At 39.7% G+C, this 27,903-nt stretch overlaps 1 protein-coding gene across 2 annotated transcripts in view; it reads right to left on the bottom strand.

Moving 5' to 3' along the window:
• CMYA5 (cardiomyopathy associated 5) overlaps window positions 1-27,903 on the bottom strand; it is a 102,899-nt gene that overhangs the window by 22,314 nt on the left and 52,682 nt on the right. The window contains exons 3-9 of one of the 2 annotated variants that reach the window (XM_054488478.2): window positions 26,702-26,797; window positions 25,164-25,397; window positions 23,516-23,538; window positions 17,680-17,798; window positions 11,579-11,728; window positions 8,525-8,671; window positions 7,274-7,421 (exon numbers count right to left, since the gene is read on the bottom strand). In XM_054488478.2, coding sequence (XP_054344453.1) covers window positions 7,274-7,421; window positions 8,525-8,671; window positions 11,579-11,728; window positions 17,680-17,798; window positions 23,516-23,538; window positions 25,164-25,397; window positions 26,702-26,797 — 917 coding nt within the window. Of the gene's footprint in view, window positions 1-7,273; window positions 7,422-8,524; window positions 8,672-11,578; window positions 11,729-17,679; window positions 17,799-23,515; window positions 23,539-25,163; window positions 25,398-26,701; window positions 26,798-27,903 lie in introns of those variants that run through there. The other variant, XR_008502663.2, reaches the window with a different exon arrangement.

The raw sequence follows: 27,903 nt of genomic DNA, 5'->3' as shown, positions 1-27,903 counted from the left end.
CCATGGTCTTCACAACCTGTAGACCAGGAGATTCTCTCAGGTGCCTACACCACCAGGGCCCTGGGTTTTAAGCACAAAACCAGGTGGCCATTTGGGCAGGCACCGAGCTAGCTGCAGGAGTTTTTTTTCATATCCCAGTGGCTCCTGGAACACCAGCAAGACAGAACCATTCACTCCCCTGGAAAGAGGGCTGAAGCCCGGGAGCCAAGTGGTCTAGCTCAGTGGATCCCACCCCCAAGGAGCCCAGCAAGCTAAGATCCACTGGCTTGAAATTCTAGCTGGCAGCACAGCAGTCTGAAGTCGATCTGGAATGCTCGAGCTTGGTGGGGGGAGGGGCGTCCACCATTACTGAGGCTTGAGTAGGCAGTAGGCAGTTTTCCCCTCACGGTGTAAACAAAGCCGCCAGGAAGTTCAAACTGGGTGGAACCCACCGCAGCTCAGCAAAGCCACTCTAGCCAGACTGCCTCTCTAGATTCCTCCTCTCTTAGCAGGGCATCTCTGAAAGAAAGGTAGGAGCCCCAGTCAGGGGCTTATAGATAAAACTCCCATCTACCTGGAACAGAGCACTTGGGGGAAGGGGCAGTTGTGGGCACAGCTTCAGCAGACTTAAATGTTCCAGCCTGCCAGCTCTGAAGAGAGCAGCAGATCTCCCAGCACAGCACTCGAGCTCTGCTAAGGGACAGACTGTCTTCTCAAGTGGGTCCCTGACCCCCATGCCTCCTGTCTTGGGAGATACTTCCCAGCAGGGGTCTACAGACACCTCATACAAGAGAGCTCCAGCTGGCACCTGGTGGGTGCCCCTATGGGATGAAGATTCCAGTGGAAGGAACAGGCAGCAATCTTTGCTGTTCTGCAGCCTCTGCTGGTGATACCCAGGCAAATAGGGTCTGGAGTGGACCTCCAGCAAACTGCAGTAGACCTGCATCAGAGAGGCCTGACTGTTAGAAGGAAAACTAACAAATAGAAAAGAATAGCATCAACATCAACAAAAAGGACGTCCACACAGAAACCCCATCTGAAGGTCACCAACATCAAAGACCGAAGGTAGATAAATCCACGAATATGAGGGAAAAACCAGTGCAAAAAGGCTGAAAATTCCAAAAACCGGAACACCTCTTCTCCTTTAAAGGATCATAAGTCCTCACCAGCAAGGGAACAAAACTGGATAGAAAATGAGTTTGACTAATCGACAGAAGTTGGCTTCAGAAGGTGGGTTATAACAAACTCCTCCAAGCTAAAAGAGCATGTTTTAACCCAATACAAGGAAGCTAAGAACCTTGAAAAAAGGCTAGAGGAATTTCTAACTAGAATAACCAGTTTAGAGAAGAACATAAATGACCTAATGGACCTGAAAAACACAGCACGAGAACTTTGTGCAGCCTACACAAGTATCAATAGCCGAATTAATCAAGCGGAAGAAAGGATATCAGAGACTGAAGGTCAACTTAATCAAATAAAGCATGAGGACAAGATTAGAGGGAAAAAAATGAAAAGGAACAAACAAAGCCTCCAAGAAATATGGGACTATGTGAAAAGACCAAATCTACGTCTGATTGGTGTAGCTGAAAGTGACAGGGAGAATGGAACCAAGTTGGAAAACACTCTTCAGTATATTATCCAGGAGAACTTCCCCAACCTAGCAAGACAGGCCAACACTCAAATTCAGGAAACACAGAGAACACCACAAAGATACTCCTTGAGAAGAGCAACCCCAAGACACATAATCATCTGATTCACCAAGGTTGAAATGAAGGAAACAATGTTTCCTGAGAAAGGTCGGGTTGCCCACAAAGGGAAGCCCATCAGACTAACAACGGATCTCTTTTCAAAAACCCTACAAGCCAGGAGAGAGTGGGGGCCAATATTCAACATTCTTAAAGAAAAGAATTTTCAGCCCAGAATTTAATATCTGGCCAAACTAAGTTTCATAAGCAAAGGAGAAATAAAATCTTTTCCAGACAAGCAAATGCTATTTGTCACCACCAGGCCTACCTTACAAGAGCTCCTGAAGGAAGCACTAAACATGGAAAGGAAAAACCAGTACCAGCCACAGCAAAAACATACCAAATTGTAAAGACCATCGACACTATGAAGAAACTACATCAATTAACGGGCAAAAGAACCAGCTAGCATCATAATGACAGAATCAAATTCACACGTAACAATATTAACCTTAAATGTAAACAGGCTAAATGCCTCAATTAAAGGACACAGACTGGCACACTGGATAAAGAGTCAAGACCCATTGGTGTGCTGTATTCAGGAGACCATCTCACGTGCAAAGACACACATAGGCTCAAAATAAAGGGATGGAGGAATACTTACCAAGCAAATGGAAAGAAAAAAAAAAGCAGGGGTTGCAATCATAGTCTCTGATAAAACAGACTTTAAACCAACAAAGATCAAAAAAGACAAAGAAGGCCATTACATAATGGCAAAGGGATCAACACAACAAGAAGAGCTAACTATCCTAAATATATATGCACCCAATATAGGAGCAGCCAGACTCATAAAGCAAGTTCTTAGAGACCTACAAAGAGACTTAGACTCACACACAATAATAGTGGAAGACTTTAATACCCCACTGTCAGTATTAAACAGATCAATGAGACAGAAAATTAACAAGGATATTCAGGACTTGAACTCAGCTCTGGACCAAGCAGACCTAATAGACATCTACAGAACTCTCCACCCCAAATCAACAGAATATACATTCTTCTCAGCACCACATTGCACTTATTCTAAAATTGACCACATAATTGGAAGTAAAACACTCCTCAGCAAATATAAAAGAATGGAAATCATAACAAACAGTCTCTCAGACCACAGTGCATTCAAATTAGAACTCAGGATTAAGAAATTCACTGAAAACCACACAACTACATGGAAACTGAACAACCTGCTCCTGAATGCCTACTGGGTAAATAATGAAATTAAGTCAGAAATAAATAACTTCTTTGAAACCAATGAGAACAAAGACACAACATACCAGAATCTCTGGGACACAGCTAAAGCAGTGTTTGGAGGGAAATTTACAGCACTAAATGCCCACAAGAGAAAGTGGGAAAGATCTAAAATTGACACCCTAACATCACAATTAAAAGAACAAGAGAAGCAAGAGCAAACAAATTCAAAAGATAGCAGAAGACAAGAAATAACTAAGATCAGAGCAGAACTGAAGGAGATAGAGACATAAAAAAAAACCCTTCAAAAAATCAGTGAATCCAGGAACTGGTTTTTTTTAAAAGATTAACAAAATAGACCACTAGCCAGACTAATAAAGAAGAAAAGAGACAAGAATCAAATAGACACAATAAAAAATGATAAAGGGGATATCACCGCTGATCCCACAGAAATACAAACTACCATCAGAGAATACTATAAACACCTCTATGCAAATAAACTTGAGTATCTAGAAGAAATGGATAAATTCCTGGACACATACACCCTCCCAAGACTAAACTAGGAAGAAGTTGAATCCCTGAACAGACCAATAACAAGTTCTGAAATTGAGACAGTAATTAATATCCTACCAACCAAAAAAAGCCCAGGACCAGACAGATTCGCAGCCGAATTCTACCAGAGGTACAAAGAGGAGCTGGTACCATTCCTTCTGAAACTATTCCCAACAGCAGAAAAAGAGGGACTCCTCCCTAACTCATTTTATGAGGCTAGCATCATCCTGATACCAAAACCTGGCAGAGACACAACAAAAAAAGAAAATTTCAGGCCAATATCCCTGATGAACATCGATGTGAAAATCCTCAATAAAATACTGGCAAACCAAATCCAGCAACACATCAAAAAGCTTATCCACCACAATCAAGTCAGCTTCATTCCTGGGATGCAAGGCTGGTTCAACATACACAAATCAATAAACATAATCCATCACATAAACAGAACCAATAACAATAACCACATGATTATCTCAATAGATGCAGAAAAGGCCTTCAATAAAATTCAACACCCCTTCATGCTAAAAACTCTCAATAAACTTGATATTCATTGACTGTATCTCAAAATAATAAAAGCTATTTATGACAAACCCACAGCCAATATTGTACTGAATGTGCAAAAGCTGGAAGCGCCAGGCGCGGCAGCTCACACTTGTAATCCCAGCATTTGGGAGACCAAGGAGGTCGGATCACGAGGTCAGGAAATTGAGACCATCCTGGCTAACATGGTGAAACCTCGTCTCTACTAAAAATACACAAAAAAATTAGCCAGGCTTGGTGGCATGCACCTGTAATCTGAGCTACTCAGGAGGCTGAGGCAGGAGAATCACTTGAACCTGGGAGGCAGAGGTTGCAGTAAGCCGAGATCATGCCACTGCACTCCAGCTTGGGTGACAGAGCGACACCCCGTCTCAAAAATAAATAAATAAATAAAACAAACTGGAAACATTCCCTTTCAAAACCTGCACAAGATAAGGAGGCCCTCTCTCACCACTCCTATTCAACATAGTATTGGAAATTCTGGCCAGGGCAATCAGGCAAGAGAAAGGAAAAAAGGTATTCAAATAGGAAGAGAGGAAGTTAAATTGTCTGTGTTTGCAGATGACATGATTGTATATTTAGAAAACCCCATCATCGCAGCATAAAATCTCCTTAAGCTGATAAGCAACTTCAGCAAACTCTCAGGATACAAAATCAATGTGCAAAAATCACAAGCATTCCTATTCAACAATAATAGACAAACAGAGAGCCAAATCATGAGTGAATGCCCATTCCCAATTGCTACAAAGAGAATTAAATACCTAGGAATACAACTTACAAGGGATATGAAGGACCTCTTCAAGGAGAACTACAAACCACTGCTCAAAGAAATAAGAAAGAACACAAACAAATGGAAAAACATTCCATGCTCATGGATAGGAAGAATCAATATTGTGAAAATGGCCATACTGCCCAAAGGAATTTATAGATTCAATGCTATCCCCACCAAGCTACCACTGACTTTCTTCACAGAATTGGAAAAAACTACTTTAAAGTTCATATGGAACCAAAAAACAGCCCGCATAGCCAAGACAATCCTAAGCAAAAAGAACAAAGCTAGAGGCATCATGCTACCTGACTTCAAACTATACTACAAGGCTACAGTAACCAAAACAGCATGGTACTGGTACCAAAACAGAGATATAGACCAATGAAACAGAACAGAGGCCTCAGAAATAACGCCACACATCTACAACCATCTGATCTTTGACAAACCTGACAAGAACAAGCAATGGGGAAAGGATTCCCTATTGAATAAATGGTGCTGGGAAAACTAGCTAGCCATATGCAGAAAATTGAAACTGGACCCCTTCCTTACATCCTATACAAAAATTAACTCAAGATGGATTAAAGACTTAAACGTAAGACCTAAAGCCATAAAAACCCTAGAAGAAAACCTAGGCAATACCATTCAGGACATAGGCATGGGCAAATACTTCATGACTAAAACACCAAAAGCAATGGCAACAAAAGCCAAAATCCACCAATGGGATCTAATTAAACTAAAGAGCTTCTGCACAGCAAAAGAAACTATCATCAGAGTGAACAGGCAACCTACAGAATGGGAGAAAATTTTTGCAATCTATCCATCTGACAAAGGGCTAATATCCAGAATCTACAAGGAACTTAAACAAATTTACAAGAAAAAAACAACCCCATCAAAAAGTGGGCAAAGGATATGAACAGACACTTCTCAAAAGAAGACATTTATGCTGCCAACAAACATATGAAAAAAAGCTCATCATCACTGGTCATTAGAGAAATGCAAATCAAAACCACAATGAGATACCATCTCACACCAGTTAGAATGGCAGTCATTAAAAGGTCAGGAAACAACAGATGCTGGAGAGGATGTGGAGAAATAGGAACACTTTTACACAGTTGGTGGGAGTGTAAATTAGTTCAACCATTGTGGAAGACAATGTGGCAATTCCTCAAGGATCTAGAACCAGAAATACCATTTGACCCAGCAATCCTATTACTGGGTATATACCCAAAGGATTATAAGTCATTCTACTATAAAGACACATGCACACATATGTTTATTGCAGCACTATTCACAATAGCAAAGATTTGGAACCAACCCAAATGATAGACTGGATAAAGAAAATGTGGCACTTATACACCATGAAATACTATGCAGCCATAAAAAAGGATTGAGTTCATGTCCTTTGCAGGGACATGGATGAAGCTGGAAGCCATCATTCTCAGCAAACTAACACAGGAAGAAAAAACCAAACACTTCATGTTCTCACTCATAAGTGGGAGTTGGACAATGAGAACACATGGACACAGGGAGGGGAACATCACACACTGGGGCCTTTTGGGGGGTGGGGGGGTAGGGGAGGGATAGAATTAGGAGAAACACCAAATACAGATGACAGGTTGATGGGTGCAGCAAATCACCATGGCACGTGTATACCTATGTAACAAACCTGCATGTTCTGAACACATATCCCAGAACTCAAAGTGTAATAAAAAAAAAAAGCTGTCTAGTTTCATACCATTATTCCCAAGTTCCATATCCTACCAAAGTAGTTTATCTCAATAAACTTGGTTTAAAAGAAAAACTAAAAACCTCTCTATCAAAATATGAGTATTAAGAATGATCTGAATGTGCATCATGGTACACGAAGCTGCTCCACAGCAAGGAGGTGGGAGGTTAAGAAAACACCACCTCGGTAGATAAGTTAACATTTACCAAATGCCTAGTGGATGCACAGCCGCTTACTGATGAATGTCAGCTTCAGCATCTTGGTGAGACAGCGTCACATTTCTTTTTTCCTAGAAGAATCTCTTTACATATTTCATGCTTTTGGAGAGGCAGGTATGTCTCCATGATAATATATATGTAATTAGCTCCTTTATGTTACCAATCTATCATGGAGACATTCGGATTTACATTATACACAAGCTCACTATTAGTTTCCTGAGTTAGGTGGTACGGATTCTGATATAGCTAGTAAAAAACCCATAAAATATGCATAAATCCTGTCTAATGACTGAAGTTAAATACCTCAAAGAATGTTCTATCATTAAAATTCACATACATTTTTCTTACAAGGGAGTTATTCTGTATTGTAGCCTGTGTTTTATTACAAACTTGGAGTTCGTTGATGAACTGTGATAGAGCTGCAAATCAAGTCAGTGGCTTCATTAGCTCAGCAGGATTTTAGGCTGCATTTCTCCCTTGGTGAGCAGAAGCTAGAGGGTAGTTTAGGGCCCAGAGCTTGGTTACTTGGCTCTGGGCAGTCTCTCCCATGGAGAGGGCCCCTTACCTGAGGCCCTCTCCCTCAGGTGAGTGCTGTCTGCAGTACTCCAGAGTGTAGGTCTCCGTGGCCTCTGGGGTGGTGGGCCGCCATCGGATAGTGGCTGTGTTCCAACACACAGTACAGTCCTCAGCGTGGATCACAGGAGTGGAGGGTGCTGCAGAAAGAGAGTCAGGACAGTCGTGGAGCAATGCCAGCTTGCTTTCCTGGGACCTAAGAAGCACGTGATCTTCCACGGCTTCGGCATGATTCTGTTTTTAATTTTTTATCAGAAAATGTATTCTGTGTTAAAAACCCAAAAGGGATCAAATATAGATGGTGATGTCTCTCTCCCTTCTCTGCCTTCCACATTGCCCAGTTCTCACCCATCCCCAAACAGCCCCTAATAGTAGCTTCCTATAAATCCCACTAGACTTTCTTTATACATATACAAGCAAATCAAAATAAAGATTCTTTCCCCTGTCCCAGTACACACAAGTTAGCGATGATCTTGTCCTCAGTAGGTGCTCAATAAAGGCTTGTTTTAAAAGGCAAGAGGAAAGGATAAAGGGTAGGAGTAAACTATTTCTTCCCCTGAGGCAGGTTACCATTATCTTAAAGGCAGTGCAGCCTTGGTTTAGGCTTCATACCCTGTGAAAAGATTTCATCGTGAGAATGCATTTCCAGTTAAATACCACTGCTTAAAACCTTTTGGGGGTTCCCAGCACCCACACACAGCCCAAGCTTCTTACCTTGCAAACACGGCCTCTCTATGTTAGCCTTTCTCATCTTGTCTTTCCTTTGTTTAAGTCTAAGAAATAACACCAAACTTCTTACAGTGTCCTGCACACTCCATACTGTTTCTTGCCTTGATGCCTCTGCTCATGTCTTTTTCAAGTGGAATATCCTTCTTTAACGCATTACTTCCTATTGATCCTTTAAAGCATTTTCTGCAGGCATCAGTTCTAGGAAGCAGTTCCAATCCTGCCCCTGCCCCAGGCCAACTTGGGTGCCCCTCTGGAGTGTTCTCATAATAACCTGTGTATATCTGGATATGGCCCTTACCACACATTTTCTATGACCCTCTGTTTTTCCATCTCCCCACCTGAGCATGAGCTTCTTGAGAACAGGACCCCAGTCTTAGTCATTGTTGTATAACCAGCACTTTGCACAACACTCAACACACAATAGGTGCTTAATAAACACTTACTGGCTGATCTCAAGAGTCTGTGAAGAATTGAGCGTTGTCTTCTAACGCACCCTTAGCATCCATCTCCTTACCTGTCCTAAAGATTGCCCTTTCACTGGGCAGGCTACATCCAGTGAAGTTCACAGCCATCACCCACACTTGATAGCATTGGTCAGGTTCCAGATCTTCAAAAATGCAGTAGCTTTCTTTCACCGTCAGTCTGTATTCTTCTACCAACTCTAGCATAAGACACAATTAAAATCTAAGATGTCTTCCAAAGTTAATTAAAAGTTATAGTTACTGGAGAAAGTCATCTATGATTTTCTTCCAGTGGAAAACGCAAACTGATAACCTTACAGATACCATTATGTGAAAACCAGCTCCTTAGAATACATATGAAAGCAACAGCATTCTGAAAAGAGATACTTAGGATGACATAGTAATACCTGTTAACACTTATCAGAAAATAATAGCATATTAGTAAGATTCTGAGCTTCATATACCACAGTTAAAGTAACTTATTTCAGTAACGAATATTAAAATTACATAATGTATATGTTAGCTTAAATCTCAGTAACACATTCTCAAGAAAATCTTAAGAACCAGTGCCGATATTTCAGAAGAGTATGTCATTAAAAAAGGACAATTTCAAGGTTTTTAAACGTCTTTACAGGTTAGTAAACTATTTTGGTATTCAGTATGACCTTCCAGGTTTCAAATCCTGGTTCCTTCTCATGAATTCATGAATTCTTTCCACTAGAGAGTTCCACAATCTATAGAAATACTTAAATAACTTTGATAGGTCATAAGCTACTCTAAGAAGTAACTTTGTCCAATTAAGACATTTTCCTCCTAAAATTTTAAAAAAATATTTTACTTTGAATATTTTAATAGTAAACATTATCCAATACCATTCTGAACAAACCTACCAATTTGGGCCAATTTGATTATTCTTACTGAAATTTTATCTCCTTTAAAACATATGATTTTCTTTGTAAATTTTGTCTATGGTAATTTCAGTTATCCCCCCCTTATTACTCTTGAATGTCACATCTTCAAAACTTTTCCACTTAAGAACCCAGACTGTTTCTTTAAAAGAAAATCGGGAGCTCTTCAACTTATAGCAGGTTTCTCAATTGCCTCTCTCCTTTCCAATGAGCTGTACTTTCTGGACAGAAAGTTCAGTTTAAAGAACCTCATAAGGACTTGTACACTGAAGAATATTTCTCCCATATCCCAGAATCTGTGTCTGCAGTTTTCACTGGAATCATTCTTTCAGGCAAGGTCCTATGATATGGTTTGGTTCTGTGTCCCCACCTAGATCTCATGTTGAATTGTAATTCCCAGTGTTGGAGGAAGAGCCTGGTGGGAGGTGATTGAATCATGGGGGTGGACTTCTCCCTTGCTGTTCTCATAAATGAGTTCTCAAGAGATCTGGCTGTTTGAAAGTGTGTAGCACTTCCTGCTTTACTCTCTCTCTCTTCCCTGCCAGCCATGGGAAGATGTGCTTGCTTCCCCTTCACCTTCTGCCATGATTCTGTCTCCTAAGGCCTCCCCTGCCATGCTTCCTGTACACCTTGTGGAACTGTGAGCCAGTTAAACCTCTTCTTCATAAATTACCCAGTCTCAGGTATGTCTTTATAGCAGTGTGAGAATAAACTAATACATCCTATTACCCTGGCACTCCCTTTAACAGTGCACATAACGTGTGACTAGAGACCCTACTAAACATGGCATGGTATCACAGACTAGATTATCAGATTAGCTAACTGTTATTAACACAGTTCAGGGCACAGAAACAATGAGACACAGGATAGGGAAGTGTTTGGAGTGGAGGTGAAACCCAGTAAAAAAAAAAGTACGCCAAGCAATAACTATTTGATAAGAAGGGTCTCAGAGAGCCATGGTGTTTCAGAAAACAGCTAGAAATAGATGGAGATGAAGTACGGTGTAACAAAACACACACAGAGACAAACAAACAAAAGAATAAACTTTGGAGCCTGAAAGATGTGTGTTTGACTCCTGCCCCCAGTCATGTACAAGTTGCAAGGCCTTGAGCAAATTACTTAACCTCACATTAGTTTTCTCACTTACAAATAGGGATAGTAACACTTACTTGGTTGTGCTGTGACAGGCATATGGAAATAGGTCAATAAAACAGGAGTAATTACATTACAGACAGATTTAGCCAACTTTACACCATGCCTATAATTGCTTTTTTAAACTTTTTTCTAAATTAATTATCACATGACATTTCAAAAGACTTAAATATTAGTAATAGTATAATATATTACCAGTCATTCCTGATTACAAATTGGGTGCCTGAGTTAGGACGCCAAGCCTGCCACATGCTCATCTGTTTCCCATAGTATGTGGGTCTGTCTTCAACAAGCAACACAGAATGGCAGCACTCCCAGCTCTGATTCATCAGGAAGCACAACCTCAAACTGCCTGGCTTCCAGGGCTTATTAGAAGTCCTTCTGAGCCGAGAGATACTTACAGAGGCTCAGCTGTAAAACATACCATCCATTCACCCTACTAAGCACTTTCATTTCTATCCACACATTAATTTGGGACACAGGAAGACTACACCATACCTAGGCCCATGCCTTGGGAACTGTGAACACTGAATGAACCTCGTGGCTTGTTGGTGGCTTTTAGCAAAGACAGACCTGAGAAACTGCCACCCATGACATCCCATGCTTCATTTGCATTCAGGCCATTGTGGAACACACTGTCCTCTCTATGGCTTCTTCCCTAAAAGTGGAACATGTGACACTTGTCTTTCAGGCTTTCGTACTGTTTAAAACTTTATTTTCCTTGAAACTCTGGTATGTTACCTCCTTTCTGAAAATGAGAACCACTTCATTGCTCCTGTTATTCTGAGAGCTCAAAGCCAAATGTGAATCTCAATTACAATATTCGTGTTGACTATTATAATATTTATGCCATTTTGTTTTCCCTGATCTTGAGTCCCAAATTTTGCTTCTGTAGTTATTATTTCATTAAATCGTTGTTGGGGTTTTGTTGTTGTTTTGTAAATGGCTATAAATGCTTTGTGGGAAGAGTCATAATACAGGTGTATATTTAAATACTTCACACGAAGATGCATGAAGATGCATTTGTATTTGTGTTAGCAATCCTACCATTTACTTCTTGATCATCTTGTGGATCCTCCATGCAGTAAACCTGAAATGAATCAATGACATCTTCCTTGTTCATGCTCCAATAAACTGCAATCGTTGTGCTGGTGGCAGAATTTGGTTCCTGAGGTTCTAATCTAGGAGGCTGTGGAACTGGAATATAAACAAGATTTATTGTAACTAATGCTGTTTTTATTAATTTTTGGGGCAAAAGTTACTTATGCTTGTTGAAAAAAATTCAAACAATACAGAAATACATGGTATAAAAGTAGAAGGGTTCTCTTGTTTCCCCAAACCCCCAACCCCAATTATATTCTTTTTTCTTTTTTTAATTTTTTAATTTAAATTTAAATTAAATTAAATTTATTTATTTTTGAGACTGAGTCTCACCCTGTCACCCAGGCTGGAGTGCAGTGGCACGATCTTGGCTCACTGCAACCTTTATCTCCCAGATTCAAGCGATTCTCCTGCCTCAGCCTCCCAAGTTGCTGGGATTATAGGCACCCGCCACTACACCTGGCTAATTTTTGTATTTTTAGTAGAGATGGGGTTTCACCATCTTGGCCAGGATGGTCTCGAACTTCTGACCCCAGGTGATCCACCCACCTCAGCCTCCCAAAGTGTTGGGATTACAGGCATGAGCCACCGCACCTGGCCAATTTTTTTTTTTTTTTTTTGAGACGGAGTCTTGCTCTATCACCCAGGCTGGAGTGCAGTGGCGCAATCTTGGCTCACTGCAACCTCCGCCTCCCAGGTTCAAGCAATTCTCCTGCCTCAGCCTCCTGAGTAGCTGGGATTACAGGCATGCACAACCACACCCAGCTAATTTTTGTATTTTTAGTAGAGGTGGGGTTTCACATATTGGTCAGGCTGTTCTTGAACTCCTGGCCTCAAGGATTCCACCTGTCTCAGCCTCCTAAAGTGCTGGGATTACAGGCGTGAGCCACCACGCCCAGCCATATTCTTTAGATGCAATCACTGTTGCAGTTGAATGTTTTCTATGCATTTGTACATGTGCACATATATAATACACACAGAAATAAACAAAAATGTATTCCAAAATGGGATCACTTGAGAATACTCTTCTATAGTCCTATAGTTGGAGCAATAAACTCATGTAGGTTAGAGGAGGCAACAACTGACTTGCTTATCCTTCAAAACAAAACACATGCATGCTTTACTAAATAACCAAGGTTGTATTATTCTATATCAATATAGATTCTATATTCACAATAGAGGCAAATGAAACCATTTTAAGATATAGTTGGTATATCTTCAAGCCTGAAAAATACTTGTAAAAATAAAATATCAAAATATACTTTCTGAAACGACTATCCCATTTTGTCTTTCCAACATGGCTATCCCTATCAATTTTTTTATTTATTAACTTTTTAAAAATTAAACAAAATATATAAAAACTAGAGAAAAAGTAGCCTACTGATTCAGCATACATTTTAGACATCTAGTATAACTCTGTTGTTCTGAATTTTAATGACAACAAAATCCTTGAATGTTTTCCTAGAAACTTGTAAAGTTCATGATTATTTGTACAAACATTAATGGTATATGCAACGCCATAAATCAAGCTTCTATGCAATTCTCCCCCAAAACGTATGACATAAAATCTTTGAACATATTTTACAGATTAGAGGAAAAGGTTATTCCCATAGTTGAAAAGATAGCATGCTTTTTTTTTTTTTGAGGTGGAGTCTTGCTCTGTCACCCAGGCTGGAGTGCAGTGGTGTGATCTCGGCTCACTGCAACCTCCACCTCCCGGGTTCAACCAATTCTCCTGCCCGAGTCTCCCTAGTAGCTGGGATTACAGGTGCCCGCCACCACGCCCAGCTCATTTTTTTTGTATTTTTAGTAGAGACAGGCTTTCACTGTGTTGGTCAGGCTGGTCTCAAACTCCTTGACCTCAGGTGATCCACTCACCTCGGCCTCCCAAAGTGCTGGGATTACAGGCTTGAGCCACTGCACTTGGCCCAATAGCATGTTTTTACATTTATCTTTTATGGTTATTTTTTTCCAGTCAACAATTTCCCGAGAGATAAGTTTACTGAAATATTAATAATATGGGTCAAATTTTATGAGATTACTTTATTAAAAGTGGACACCAAAGGAAAAGAAAAACAAAGATCAGTTCAGCAAGAAGGTAAAAATGAGAAAAACATAAATGGGTCTAAAGAATGTAACAAAAAGAGACAAACTGAGAAGATGCAATAGCGATAAAGAGCTGAAGAAATACACAGTTGTGAAAAATGAGAAGCAGAAGAGGAGAAGGGTCAAGTTCATGGACTTCAATGCAGAGTGGCTGGCCCAAGGTTAAACACCAGATCCGTCCCCTCTGTTAACTTAGCCTCAGTTTCCCCATCTTTAAAATGAGAAAACAATAATAATAGTATTACCTCCCAGTGTCGTTATAGGAAGCAAATAATATCTATCAAGTGCTTAGCAAAGTGGCTGACCGGTAAGCAGTGCTAACATTCAGAAAGCAAAGGGGCCTTGGCAGGAGCACAGGAAACAGAGGGGCAAGGCAGGAAGCTCCTGAAGATGAGGGCTGAACGAGGGGCCCATCATCTGGAAAGCCACAGAAGCCACAGAGGTAAGACCTGAGGAGCGAACTGCATGCTGAGGCAGAGGCCGCTGGTGAGAGCACCTCCCCAGGAACTGATCATGGGTCAGAGACCCTGATACTGTCTTGGAATTTATTGCTTGTCTTCCCAGCAGGAATGGATGTCACATTCTAAATGAGTCTGTCCAGATAAATGTAGTTCAGTAAATTTTCATGTCACCCAGGTCTATGAAAGGACCAAGCAGAATGTTTCAATGATTGTCGATCATCTTTGAAGCAGTATTTGAGAATTACTTGAGGCACGAACAGTGAAAATGCTCCCCCTTTTATCCTATGAATTATACATGGAGCTGTATCTGCTTTTTAAAAATGAAAACATCTTTCACATTTCTCTCTCTTTCTCGGGTAAATTAACAAACTTAAAAACTGATTAATTGATCCAAGAAAATCACTTAATTTCAAGGAAGAAGCAAAGTATATAGGTTAGAAATTTTGTTTTAATGTGCTCCTTCCCCCAAAAGCATTAAAGGTAAAACACCTCTTTTCAGAAACAGGAAATACTTTTACTTTTCAAAGAATTCTAAAATGAAAAGGCAATAAGAATATTCCATAGATATAATCTAATAATAATGGCTGGATTTACAATTCTTATGTGGTAGAACAACATCAGAGACCCGGAGTTTAGCAACTCTGTTTACACTTTTACAGTAATAAACTTGAATAAGTATGATGCCGGCCAGGCGTGGTGGCTCATGCCTGTAATCCCAGCACTTTGGGAGGCCAAGGAGGGCAGATCACTTAAGGTCAGGAGCAGGAGACCAACCTGGCCAACATAGCAAAACCCCATGTCTACTAAAAATACAACAATTAGCCGGGCATGGTGATGTGTGCCTGTAATCCCAGCTACTGTGGAGGCGGAGGCATAAGAATGGCTTGAACCTAGGAGGCGGAGGTTGCAGTGAGCCGAGATGGTGCCACTGCACTTCAGCCTGGGCGACAGAGTGAGACTCTGTGTTGGGGGCGGAAAAAAAGGTATGATACCAAAAAATACCAAAATGAAAGTTTAGGGCTTCATTATAAGAGGCTAAGGAATTGGGTAGAAGAATCACCCCTCTGCCTGATGAAATGTGCCCAAAAAGAGCCGCCACACTTGGGGAGTTAAGCATTAACCAAACTGGACTTCGGAATCTGTGGCCGGAAACAGATTTCCACTCAACCTGGCCTTTGGAATGTCCTCAGGAGAACAGCATTATTTACAATAGCCAAAAAGTGGAAGCAACCCAAGTATCCACCAATGGATGAATAGATAAGAGGAGGAAAAGTTTCACATGTTACAACATGGTAAGCTTTGAGGATATTACTCTAAGTTAAACAAACCAGTCACAAAAAGAGAAATACCGTATGATTCCACTTAGATGAAGTACTTAGAGTAATGAAATTCACAGAAACAGAAAGTAAAATGGTGGCTGCCAGAGCCAGGAGAAGGCGAGAATATGGAGAGTTAGTGTTTAATGGATCTAGAGCTTCTGTTTTGCAAGATGAAGAGTTCTGGAGAGGATGGCAGTGATGGTTGTACTACAATGTGAATGTCCTTAATGCCACTAAACCGTACAATTAAAAATGGGCAGGATGGTAAATTTTGTTATGTGTATTTTACCACAATTAAAAAAAAAAATCCCCAGGTGCCAGCATCAAGGAAGCCTAGATTCATGTTTGTTTATCATGATCTGTTTCTCTCATCTTTCTCAGCAGCACTCCGCCTTTTCGTTGGGGGGCAGACTCTGAAGCCAAACTCCCCTGCCAAACACCCCAACTGGCTGTGTTGTCTTGAAAATATAACATATTTCTGTTCCTCTCTTTCCTCACCTTTCTTCACCTGTCAAATGGGAATAACAAAACCTACCTCCTTGGGTTGTGGTGAGATTAGATGATTTGATATGCTTAATGTTTTCCACAATGCCAGCCATCGTGTAAGCATGGAATAAATCGTATGGGCTGCTACTTCTCATTGGAAAACTCACATCCTTTTCTCATTATATCTGCTTAGTTTAGGTAGGGGGTCATCAGATAAACTTTTCAGGTAACAGGTGAGGACTTCTGAGAGGTGTCACAAAATGAACAAAAACTATTTAGCAGCAAGTCAACACCCTGGGCTCCAATTTTCTGAAACAGACGCACTAAGTAACATTTATGGCTCTGAGATCAGTCTCTCCATAAAAGGCTTCCAGCCACAGGGACTGCCATGTGCACTTGCTGAGTTAATTGTTAACACTTTGTGACATTTTAACTCTGTGACCTCTAAAATATATTAAATGTCCTCTCATTGCCCATTAAGTATTGAAAAGCATATCCTCCTAAATGAACAATGGCATATAATGAATCCCTTAAAAGCAAAAGACCAGCTCTGTTAATCAAACTTTCTTAGTTTGCAATCACTGCCCTAGCCTAATCCCTCTTAAAGACATTACAAGAAAACACTTTGAGACATTTCTAGAGAAAATCCATTAAGATCAATGATTGAGTTTTTAATTTCATAAAGGGCTGGTGGAGTTTTGGGTTTTTGTGTGTTGTGTGGTGTCATGTTGTTTTTGTATTTTTAGACATACAGTTGCCTTTTTAGTAGTTACTAAATTAAAACTCTTTGTACAGGAATGAAAGTTAATCATCAATTTAAACACAACAGCCATCTTTTTTGTTTTTGTTTTTTGGGTTTTTTTCTGTTGTTATTGTTGTTGTTTTTAGAGATGGGGGTCTTACTATGTTGCCCAGGCTGGATTCGAACCCTTAGGCTCAAGGGATCCTCCCGCCTCAGCCTCCTGAATAGCTGTAATCTTTAAGGTGATTTTGAAAGACTATAGCATCTTTTAAGGAGGACATCTGAGCATGTTGTACAGTAAGAAAAACTTGGTAACTTCACTGAAACATGGCAGCTTTGAAAAATCTAAATAAGTTTCATTGTCCTGTTTGTTAAAATAGCACATTAAAAAATATTGTGAAGAGCTGGCAGGATGCTTCTGACAGCTGAGTGGGAGGCTCCTGGCTACAGACCATGGTGCTGAGCTGATAGTTCTCTAAGCTCATCTGTTTAGTTTGAAAAAAGGGGAAAAGAACTGAATTGAAGAGGGGAAAACCACTCATAAAAAGAAATCTGTTTGACACGTAGGAAAACATTTGACTTCTTTTTTCTTCTATACCTGGCTGCTGGTATGAGGCAAATGAGAAGAGAGGGAGAGAAATCCTATTTTTAAATTAAAGAAAAAAAAAAGAGGAGACCCTTTGGTTCCATGGCTTCTTCCACCTCCTCAATCTTCAAGCAAGTCATAAAGCTTCAGATGGAAATGCACAGAAATGGGATGCTCGTCCCATGCTCAATTTCAGAGTCTAGCTGTAACATTTTACAACTAATACTTTTCTTTTTCCAGTTACATGTCTTTACACTCAAAATCTTTTGTATATATCATTACATACAAAACAAACAAGCAAAAACTGCCATATTTCATCTAGGTAATTAATATATTAAAATGCTTACCAGCCACTTGTTTTAACATCTGGTCACTTCTTGCCGAGCTGTCATCATAATGTTCAAAAAGGGAAAACGCAGCAGGCATTTTCTCTAAAGAAGCAGTGCTCTCCATTGCAGAAAGCAACCTATCAGGGGAATAGAGCTCTACATAAGTTAAAAAATTATTAACATACAGAATGAAAGTGAAAAAAATTATTCAAAATGAAGCTGGTGTTGGTAGTGGTGGTTTGCATAAGGCAGGGCCTTTCACTCTATCCAAAAAAGGATTTAAAGCTTTAAAGTCTTGAAATATATGTCTAAAATCTATTCTTAGGCAACTGGTAATATTGGAAATTTCATTCCTATATCCTCTAGTTAGAAAGATTCTATCAAGCAATACAGTCTTAAGTGTTTTACCTATAAAGTTGGTCCTAAAAATTACTTCATTTTAGTGATTATTTTCTTTATTTCCTAAAGGGAAAGGATTTATATCCAAAGCCTTTCATACCCACTGAGGTTTGAAAGGATAAAAATGCTAAGAGCACATCTAGAAACTTACACACTGTAGATGTCCTTGTTCTCAAACCTCGATATTAAGCTTCTAATCATTTTGTCATTCAAAACATGTTTACTTACTATGTCCCAGGCATTGTGCTAGGTACTGGGGAAAGAGCAATGAGAGGATAAGGCCTACCATTCGTAAAAGACTAAACAAGCCACAATTTCTAAATCAACAGCTTTATGGACTCAACACCCTCATTAGTTGGAATGCCAGCTGATGCTAAGTCTAAGTATTTGTATCCAGATGAAATGTGGATTTAAACAAACAATGACGAAAAGGTTAACTCTGAAGGGAAAGAGGAAACAGAGTTTGCAGAAGAATTTATTTTTAGCATGAGAGGCCTCCAAGTAGATTAGCAGCTCTCTTCTGTGCACCTCTCTCACACAAGACTGGAATTCTCTTCCAGCAACTCAGTCGGCTGCAAGGAACCGCATCGGCTTCATTTCCATGGATGTCTTGGTTTTCCCAGCAGACCCACTGCACTTGCTGTTGGAATTTTGTTCCCCCAGACACTTGCTCAGCTCCTTCCTTGACTTAATTCAGATCTCTGTTCAAATGTCAACTCCTCAGAAAGTACGCTACTAATACAGCCTTCCCTGCCCCTCCATTCTTCACTAGGCTTTGTTTTACTTCCCCAGACTTATAACAGCCTCTTCAGTTTTCGTCTGTCTGCTTCACCAGAATACCGTTTATATGCAGGAAAGGACTTTGTTTTGTTCACTACTGTATTCTAATGCATTACTTGGCACATGGTGGGCATTTAATAAACATATTTTGAATAAATAAGAGGCCAATAGTTTTGTGGGGGTGAGGATATCAGGATCTCAGTGATGGTGGATTTATGGTCAGTATGAAGGAAAAATATTATAAAATAAAACTGAATATTTAAAGAGTGACTTCTACACTTACTACTGTCAGAAACAATAAAATTCACTATCATTTGATTTAGGGGAGGTGGTTCCAAAGGGGCTTCAAAGAGGAGGTATCATTTGGGCTGGGTCTTAATGAGTGGGAGTTTCCTAGGCAGAAGAGAGAATAAGTAAGGGCATTGCAGATAGAAGAAGGGCATGAACCCAGGCATGGAGATGTGGCCAAGTACAGCACATTTGAGGGCCAGAGGGCACTGTGGGAGTTGGGAAACACAGACAGGGATGAAATAGAAAAGTGGTTTGTGGCTTGACTATAAAGAGCCTTTCATACCCACTGAGAGTTCAATTTTGTCTTTTAAGGCAGGGAGAGCCACAAAATTGTTATAAAACGGAAATTTAGATGACTATCTTGGCAAGTGTCTAAGGAAGGATCAGGGTAAGCAGAGAAGAGAGGTCTGAGGGCAGGTGGGAGAACCCCATAAGTGTCTAGTGAGGGACGACAGCACGAGCCTAAATTAAGCCTGTGGGGGTGGAGAGGGTGGAAATGATAGGCTCAGAATGAACAAAAATGGTGCCCCATACATGCACTAAGCCCTCTAAAAATACACATCACTGATGGGTATTAATGTAGGACATTTTGTAGCACAAAAGCTCTGATTGTAGGTACCACGAGCAAAATGTTAGAGTTTTCTCTTATGCACTGACCTATTCCAGTTTAACATCAGCATATGAAAAGGCAAGCAGACATCCTTTTAGAAGCAGGTCTTACAATGGTTGCAACTCCTTTTCATTATTATAACACAAAAGAGCAAAACGGAGAAAAAAAATGAATCCCCTCAACAAACAGCATTTTCTAAGCAAATGTGTTTTTCAAGATATGCAAATGTAGAGTCTAAATATGCTTGACAGCATTTCTTAATTTAAGCATTTTTAGTGTTAAGAAAAATCATTTAATATACAAGCACTGCCTTTAGAGATATAATATGAAGGGAGGGAGAAAAAGTGGCAAGGTAAAATAAACCACAACTCACTCTCGAGCAAGACGGGATTTAGAGCACTGACTCTCTGCACAATTGAAAATCCATGTGTACTGTTTGACTCCCCAAAAACTTAGCTACTAATAGTCTGCTGTTGACTGGAAGCCTTAACCAATAACCTCACGAGTTGATTAACACATATTTTATATACGTATTATATACTGTATTCTTAAAATCAAGTAAGCTAGAGAAAAGAGAAATTCTTCAGAAAATCATAAGGAAGAGAAAATACACTTACAGTACTGTACTGTATTTATTAATATCTTAAGTTTACATCATCTCTTCACAAGATGAATCACCTGAAATGGAAGGCAACGGTGGCTACAGACCTCGATCTACTGAAAAGATCAAACAGTTCAACTTCTTCTTGTAATGTCATGACTTTTCTCTGTTTCTGGGGAGCACATCCAGGATCACTAGTGCCACTTCCTATGGGTATCATGGCGTTATTCAAGGTTTATGGTATCACATTGAATATGGTAAAAAAAAAAAAATAGACAAGAACCTTAGGAGATCACTTTTTACTGCAATATGCAATTTACTGGAGAGACTAACTGCTCACGGGGAGATGATTAGCTGACACAGTATTTTAAGCAGAGATTCACAACACTTGAGCTCATCACAACAGTAACAGGAGGTGGTTACAAAATTATTAAAGTAGTATGGTAGCAGTATAGTTGTAGAAATTATTTGAGTAGTACAGTATTACTACAGTTAATTTTATGCAGTTATGATTTAACACTGTATCTTTATGTTTGTTTACATTTCTCCCAACTGCATATGGTGCTATGGACGGTGGTGTTTGTGTGCACAAATGTTGATGTTCTTAATTTTTATAACAGATTTGTGTATATTTTATGATAGTAAATGATAAAATAGACTAATATTTACATATATTTTATGTACTTGTGACAAGCCTAATATTTTCTTAACTTTTCAACATTTCTGGGCTATGCAGTTCATCTCTGAGTTTTTTTCAAACTGTCACAAATCTCCAAAAAATTTTCCAATATATTTATTGAAAAAGATCCACATATAAGTGGACCTGCACAGTCCAAACTTGTGTTGTTCAAGGGCCAATTGTAGATAATTAGCATTTCTTATAGAAAGGAATATCAATAACATTGAGACTTTGAGAAACAAGTTTTCTTGAGGACATGGAAAGCTTTTCAGTGATGGCGCCCAGCTTCATCAAGTGTGTGCACGTGTACATGCACATGTTTGACAGTGCTTCCTTTAATTGTTCATCTTTCTTCACCAAATCCCAGAATTTTGTTGTCTTTTTTCTTTACAGGAAAATAATGGTTAGCCCAAGTGTACTCTCCTTTAAGAGACAGGCAGCTTTAGCAAAAAATTAATTCACTGTCAACCGGACAATGAAATAGAAATTAATTAAAATGACACACAGATGAACACATTTAAGCACAAAACCGAAGAAAGAGTATTTAGTATTAAGTGGATGTCAATTTATATTTGCAATATTCTGATGGTTAGAAAAGTAAAAACATTCTATTGCATTTTTCAACTTTTCACTCACCAAATTTTCTTACTGAGCAGTAACTTCCATGAATGGATAAAATATAAGTAAGCAAATATGCATCTACACTGTCCAGTATAGATGGAATGGCACTGTAAATCCACGTGCTCTTTGGATAAAAAGAAATGTCAATAATATTTAGAAAAAATAATTTGTTTAAAATAAAGGAAACTGGAGTTGGGCAGATCATTTGGCCTGAGGAGTTCAAGATCAGCCTGGGCAACACGACAAAACCCCATCTGTACTAAAAATACAAAAAAATTAGCAGGGCATGGTGGAGTGCACCTGTGGTCTCAGCTACTTGGGAGGCTGAGGCAGGAGAATTGCTTAAACCCGAGAGGTGGAGGTTGCAGTGAGCCAAGATCGTGCCACTGCACTCCAGCCTGGGTGACAGAGTGAGACCCTGGCTCAAAAAAATACAGATAGATGATAGATAGATAGATAGATAGATAGATAGATAGATAGATAAATAGATAGGAAACTCAGAATAAGGCCTGGGTATCAGTTTCCAGACCTGACTGGTATCTTAGACTTGTCTGTGAGAATTGGTAACAAGCAGATGCCTGGTCTCACTCTGGAAATTTTGATGTAGTGGATCTGGGGTGGGACCAAAGGATCTTTGGTTAAACAAATTGCACAGGTGATTTAGGCACAGCCAGTTTGGGGAATTACTCGGACAAAGGATAGATTGTATAAACCAGAACTTTCAACCCTGGCTGTGCATTAGAATCATCTAGGAAGCCTTAAAAATGCTCATCTACACCCCAGAGCAATTAAATCAGAATCTCAGAAGATTCAGGCATCAGCATTTTTAAAAGCTCCTTGGGGAATTCTATTCATAACATAGCCACTGTTATAAAACACTTATTGATTAATGTCAGTAAGTCAAATTATTTTCAAAAACTAACTGGTAATATTCTGTTGAATAGAATTTGTTTTAGGTAAATAGGATTCATCTGTGTGATTTCAATTACCTAAAAAAATCATATTTCTAATCTAAATCCTTTTTTATATTATAATACAATATAGATACAAATTTCTGATTTTACTCTATGCTGTATCACGATTTGAATTGGGATGGAAGTAAACTGAAGATGGTATTTACAATTTAGAAATTTACATTTAAAATTACACTAAAAGGAGAAAACATTAGGGTCAAACCAGAAGGAAAGACCTCAGGTCTTGCTATGGGGCAAAAGGAAGAACGTGTCAGATCTGTTGGAGAATTATAATATGAGATGCTCTGAAAGATAAACATAAATCTGATGTTACATGTTTTTATAGACAACATGTTTTCTTGTTGAGTGTTTTGCTTTTGGAAAGAATGAAGAATTCTCTTAGATGAAGTGTTAAAAACACCAACAAAACAAAACAAAATCAAAAGAGGGAGATTCATTTAGGTTAGCTGAGCAGAAAGAGAAGATAAATGCATGACTATCTTTTGAAGAGAAAATGATAGAACAGTCCATTAAAATTACATAAATCATAAAATTACTCAAGGCAGATATGAATGATTCTTTCAAATACTCATATTTAACCAATGCATCTAAGTATCTACAAAATGTTCTATATGCAGTGACAGGAAAGATGGCCTAGATTAGGCTGAAAATGCAGAATACATCTTGAGGAAGCAGTTAAAAATCTACATTATGATAATTGTTATTTAACTAAAGCACATGCAGTTTTCTTTCAAAGCTGTCATTTAGCTTTTAAAAGCACTGTGTCTAAAAGTGAAAATACTGTAGCCCACTAAATGCATTTTTTAATTGGCAGCTCATTTTCCATAAAGCACCAAAATATTAAAAAGCAAGCATCCAGTCATGCTGTTTGCCACTACATTGTATCATGTTTTATATACCTTTCATTGATTTCCTCAAACGACTTAGGGAGAAAGACAGAGGAAGGAGGAGGAGGAGAAGAGAGAAAAAGAGAGAGAGAGAAGCTAATTAACAACAGAAAGAAAAAACAACCAGGAGCATTAAGATTACCCACGTTTGAAAATCATAACCCCTCAGCTTCCCTGAGGTTGTTTTTGTCTCAGCCTGGGCAGCAAGGACATAAGTGCTCAGAAGGCAAAATGCAGGAGAGGGGGAATGAGTGGGATGAGCAGTGTCAGGACAGGGATGGAGGGTGGTTTCATTTGCAGTTGGCTCTGTCTCTGTGATCAGCGGGACTGGCAATGAGTTGCTTATGCTCTGCTTCTCTCTATTCATCAACCAATGGCTTAGCTTCCAGAATAGAATTCTCTAAAGCAGGAAAAATGACTTAAATGTTTTCAATGAGGGATAGATATCAAAAATGTAATCAGTATTTATCTGAGTGATATTTTCTGTGTGCTTTTCTATATTTTCCAATTTTAAAAAATGAGTAATATTACTTTTATAAGTAGGAAAAATGCCTTTTTTTTTTTTTTTTTTTACAGTTTGCTCTTCTAGAAAGAAGTAAATTATTCTTATTCTTATAGAACAAAGATAAGGTTCTCAGGGAACAAAAAGCACTTAATTAACATTATGCTTCACAAGCAGTGCCCAATTTATGAATAAGAAGCTTTGCCTTAATTACACACAAAACAATGTAATGAGTTTAGTTCTCTTTGAGAATGGCCATGTCCACTTCACCCAAATTTACCCTGGCAAGAGCCGTCCCCAGAGGCAAATCAAAAGGCTAACATTGTTCCGTTTTGCCTTGCTGTATCTCCGAAGTTTTCTAAAGGGTAGGGGGATGGGGAACTTTGAAAGGGAGGTTCCCAGTCATCCTAAGAGCAGTGCTTCCCGCTGTGTGACAATTACGCTTGGAACTGCCTTCAGGGAAAACATCTCCACTATTTCTGCTTAATCCTGGCTTCATGGAGACCCAGCACCTCACTGAATATTCTAGGGAATTGCAGGGAGCACAGAGGTGTCTCTGCTGGTGCAATCTGGGGAGCACTCAAGGGAATTTCCATGTCTACAAGTTACCTGCTTGAATTAAGGAATCCTGTCCCCAAGAAACCCCTTGTAAAAACACCAACATATTTATTACCTGAGAGGGGTACCCCATTATGTCATCCTTTCGCACACCCAAATGTTACTCTCAGTCCCTTGGCCAGGCTCAGAGGGGGAACAGCCCATATGAGTGGTCACTTCAGCTTAGGGAGTAAAGAGGACAGCCTCAGGAGCCAGCCTGAGGACGCCAGCTGGCCCTCAGAGGGAAAGCATGGCAGGAACAAGGCTTTTTTCCCTCCCTCTTAGACAATGACCAATCAATCCAGTGGGACGCAATGGAATGATGATGCTGTGGGCTGTCTCCATGTATCTTTCAGCTGGATCTGGGCATTGAGGCTTTCAGGGTTTGCTGGGCCTTTTCTATAGGCATCAGGCATGCCCAAATAATGTTTAAATGCCAGAATTATATAAATCCCACACAGAGATATAAATAATCTTAAGGAATAGTGAAAAATGAAGCTTTAAAAGTAGATGTGCCAGAGTGGGCGCAAGGTGTTTGAGCCCATTTTACTTGGCACTTACAGTCAGGAAGACGGCCTCATCAAGCTCCTCTGCTTCTCTCACGATGGTCTCCAGGGTGTCCTTGGCAGTGTCCATGCTCTGCAGAAAGTGGACCATCTGCTCATGCAGGAACTCCATCTTCTTCTTCTTTACTTCCTCAAAGCTCTGGGCTTTCTCATCATACTGTGCTAAAACCTTCTTCATCATTTCCTCATTCTGTTCTTCTAGCCTTTTCTCATTTTTACTACAGTTTTCCTGAAAACAAACAAGCAAAAAAGCCCACTTCTGAATGAAACAAGAAATGCATGCTTTTTTTTTTTTTTTTTTGGAAACACCAGCCTTTTAAAGAATTGACCTCTGGCATCCTGATCAGAGAATCAGACATCACATGCACAGTTCAAATTTCTAATCTACCAATCCCTTTCCCACAATTAGTTTCACAATAAAGCAGTAGAATTTACCGTAACAGTATCATCAAGAAAGTTTTAGCTACCGTAATACAAAATATATATATATTCTTATGGAAGTCTTGCCCACCTGCACTCACACATGATGAAACTTGAAAACGGCATCACGCTGAGTGAGCATCCCTGGCCTTCAGAAGGTGGAAAGGCATCACTCCACTAATATCACAGTGCAAGGCAGAAAGCCCAGATATGGAATGGGGGCTACCTCCCCAAATGTTCTCCAGTGAGATGGCAGTTATCCCACAGTGAGAGAAACTTTGTTGCCTGTCCAGACACATCCAGATGCCTGGCTGTCCTCACTTGTGGGGCTAGTAATAAGATGATCCCATAATTTACTCTCTAAAAAGGACACCTGGGGAAGGGGACACCCGAAATAACTAGCACGTACTAGTTGATCTGCAACATGAATTAAGCAGACCTCTTACAAGCAAACCAGCATGTGGAGTGGCCCCAGTAGTAGGGAAACTGTGCAGCAGCCTCTGCAGTGGCCTCAGGCCCTCTGCCAGTCCTGATTGACTGGTGAGGGTGCCTGGGCCATCTCTGTATAAGGATGGAGCATTGCTAGTCCCTCTCTTCCCTGCAGAAGGGACAGGAGCCAGCAGCTAGGAGAGCATGAACTCATCAGAGATAGTTGTGCTATGAGAGGCACTCACTGGCCCTGGGCATGGGACACTGGACAGTAACTCAGAGCATTTCTGCAGAGTTAACCCAGTGAGAGGCATGAAAACGAGGAATGTACTCTAAGACTTGGTTTCTTATCTATAAAATTGGAACAATAATAACACCTATCTCATATAATTGTGAGGATTCAGTCAGGTAAAGCATGTAAAGCATTTGCCCTATTAAAGTAAGTGTCTAATAAATGCATGTCTGTTGTTAAGGGCAAATCTTTTATCCATAGGCAGAAAGGAGTCTCACTCATTATGCACAGAGAGAAGACTTTAAGCATTCTTGCTTTGAATGGAACCGAACCAACAATGGCAAACAACACATGCGCATAAAATCCCCAAGTCAGATCCCTTCACCTCAGAATCATTTACTTCTGATACTGTGAACAAGCCAGGTTAAGGTAAAATGGGTGTGTTAACTTACCTCAATGGTATTAAAAAAGGATTCTATCTCACTAACAAAGGCTTCAATCTTCAAGGACTTTTCTTGTAAATTTTCTAGAAATTCTGCTAATTGAACCTGAAGAAAAGAATTAAGATATCCTTAGTATATGACATTTAGGAAGAGAACTTCAACCAGTGAGCTCCAAATTCCTTATAAATTTAGTATGTTTGGTAGAGACTTACTATACTATATCCACTAACAAATGAGTTCTTAAATTTTCTATACTGCTTCATCTGACTATAGATAATTCTGTATGATAAACAATTAGGAGGTTTTGAGTGAAAACCTCAAAACAACTACACAAAGACAGTATATCTTCTTAAGTGAAAGAATGGACTTTCTTGATAAATTGATGAGCTCAAAACATACCTGTTTTAATGAACTATGGATTTGAATGCGTTCTCTCTAGTAAGGCCTTGGTTTTTATATGTTCTGAGAGAGGAGTCTTTTTGCTAAACTGGTCCAATATACCTGAGTAATTTCTTCACATTTACACCAATGGCCTGAGAAGGTGATCAGAGTGCTACAAGGCCCAAAATTTAGCATACCAACTGAGAGAGACTGTCTATAAAGGGACCTAAAAGTTCTAATGACCCTCAAAGGGTTAAAATACTCAAGGGGTAATAGCCAACTAGAAAACGTATGGGGTGATAGGGGAGCATGGTATCCACTTTAGCCATAATTATAAACCTAGCAACAGCCAATCTTGCTAAACTTAAAAAATAACAAAGCAGAAAAAATAGCAGAGCTTCAGCTGTCTGATTCACTGCCACAGACTGATGGAGATACAACATTGATGGAGGTCTCCTCAGGATCTGGTCTCTACTTCCCTCTATGGCCCTTACCTCTTCTCCACAGCCCCCAGGCTCCAATCACACAAGCTGACTTTGTCCTTGCACTCTTTCTCATCTGTGTGCCTTCATATGGTATTCCTTGGCTCTAGAATGTTGTCCCTGACCTTGACTGCTAGAAGAGCTCTATCTCATTTAAAGCTCACCCAAGCGTCACCTTTTAGAGACACCTTTACTAACGTTCCCTTTCCTACCCCACCATTTCACTCCCAAAAGGTTAGTTTCTCAGAACATTGGGCTTTCACAACATTGTATTGATTTTGGGAATCTACAAGTCCATCTTCCTTTGTTTTTTTCTCTCTCAATGATTAGCACAGTTCCTGACACACA

This window comes from Pongo pygmaeus, chromosome 4 (assembly GCF_028885625.2).
Source record: "Pongo pygmaeus isolate AG05252 chromosome 4, NHGRI_mPonPyg2-v2.0_pri, whole genome shotgun sequence".
Lineage (NCBI taxonomy): Eukaryota > Metazoa > Chordata > Mammalia > Primates > Hominidae > Pongo > Pongo pygmaeus.
This window is presented reverse-complemented; position numbering and strand designations above follow the sequence as displayed.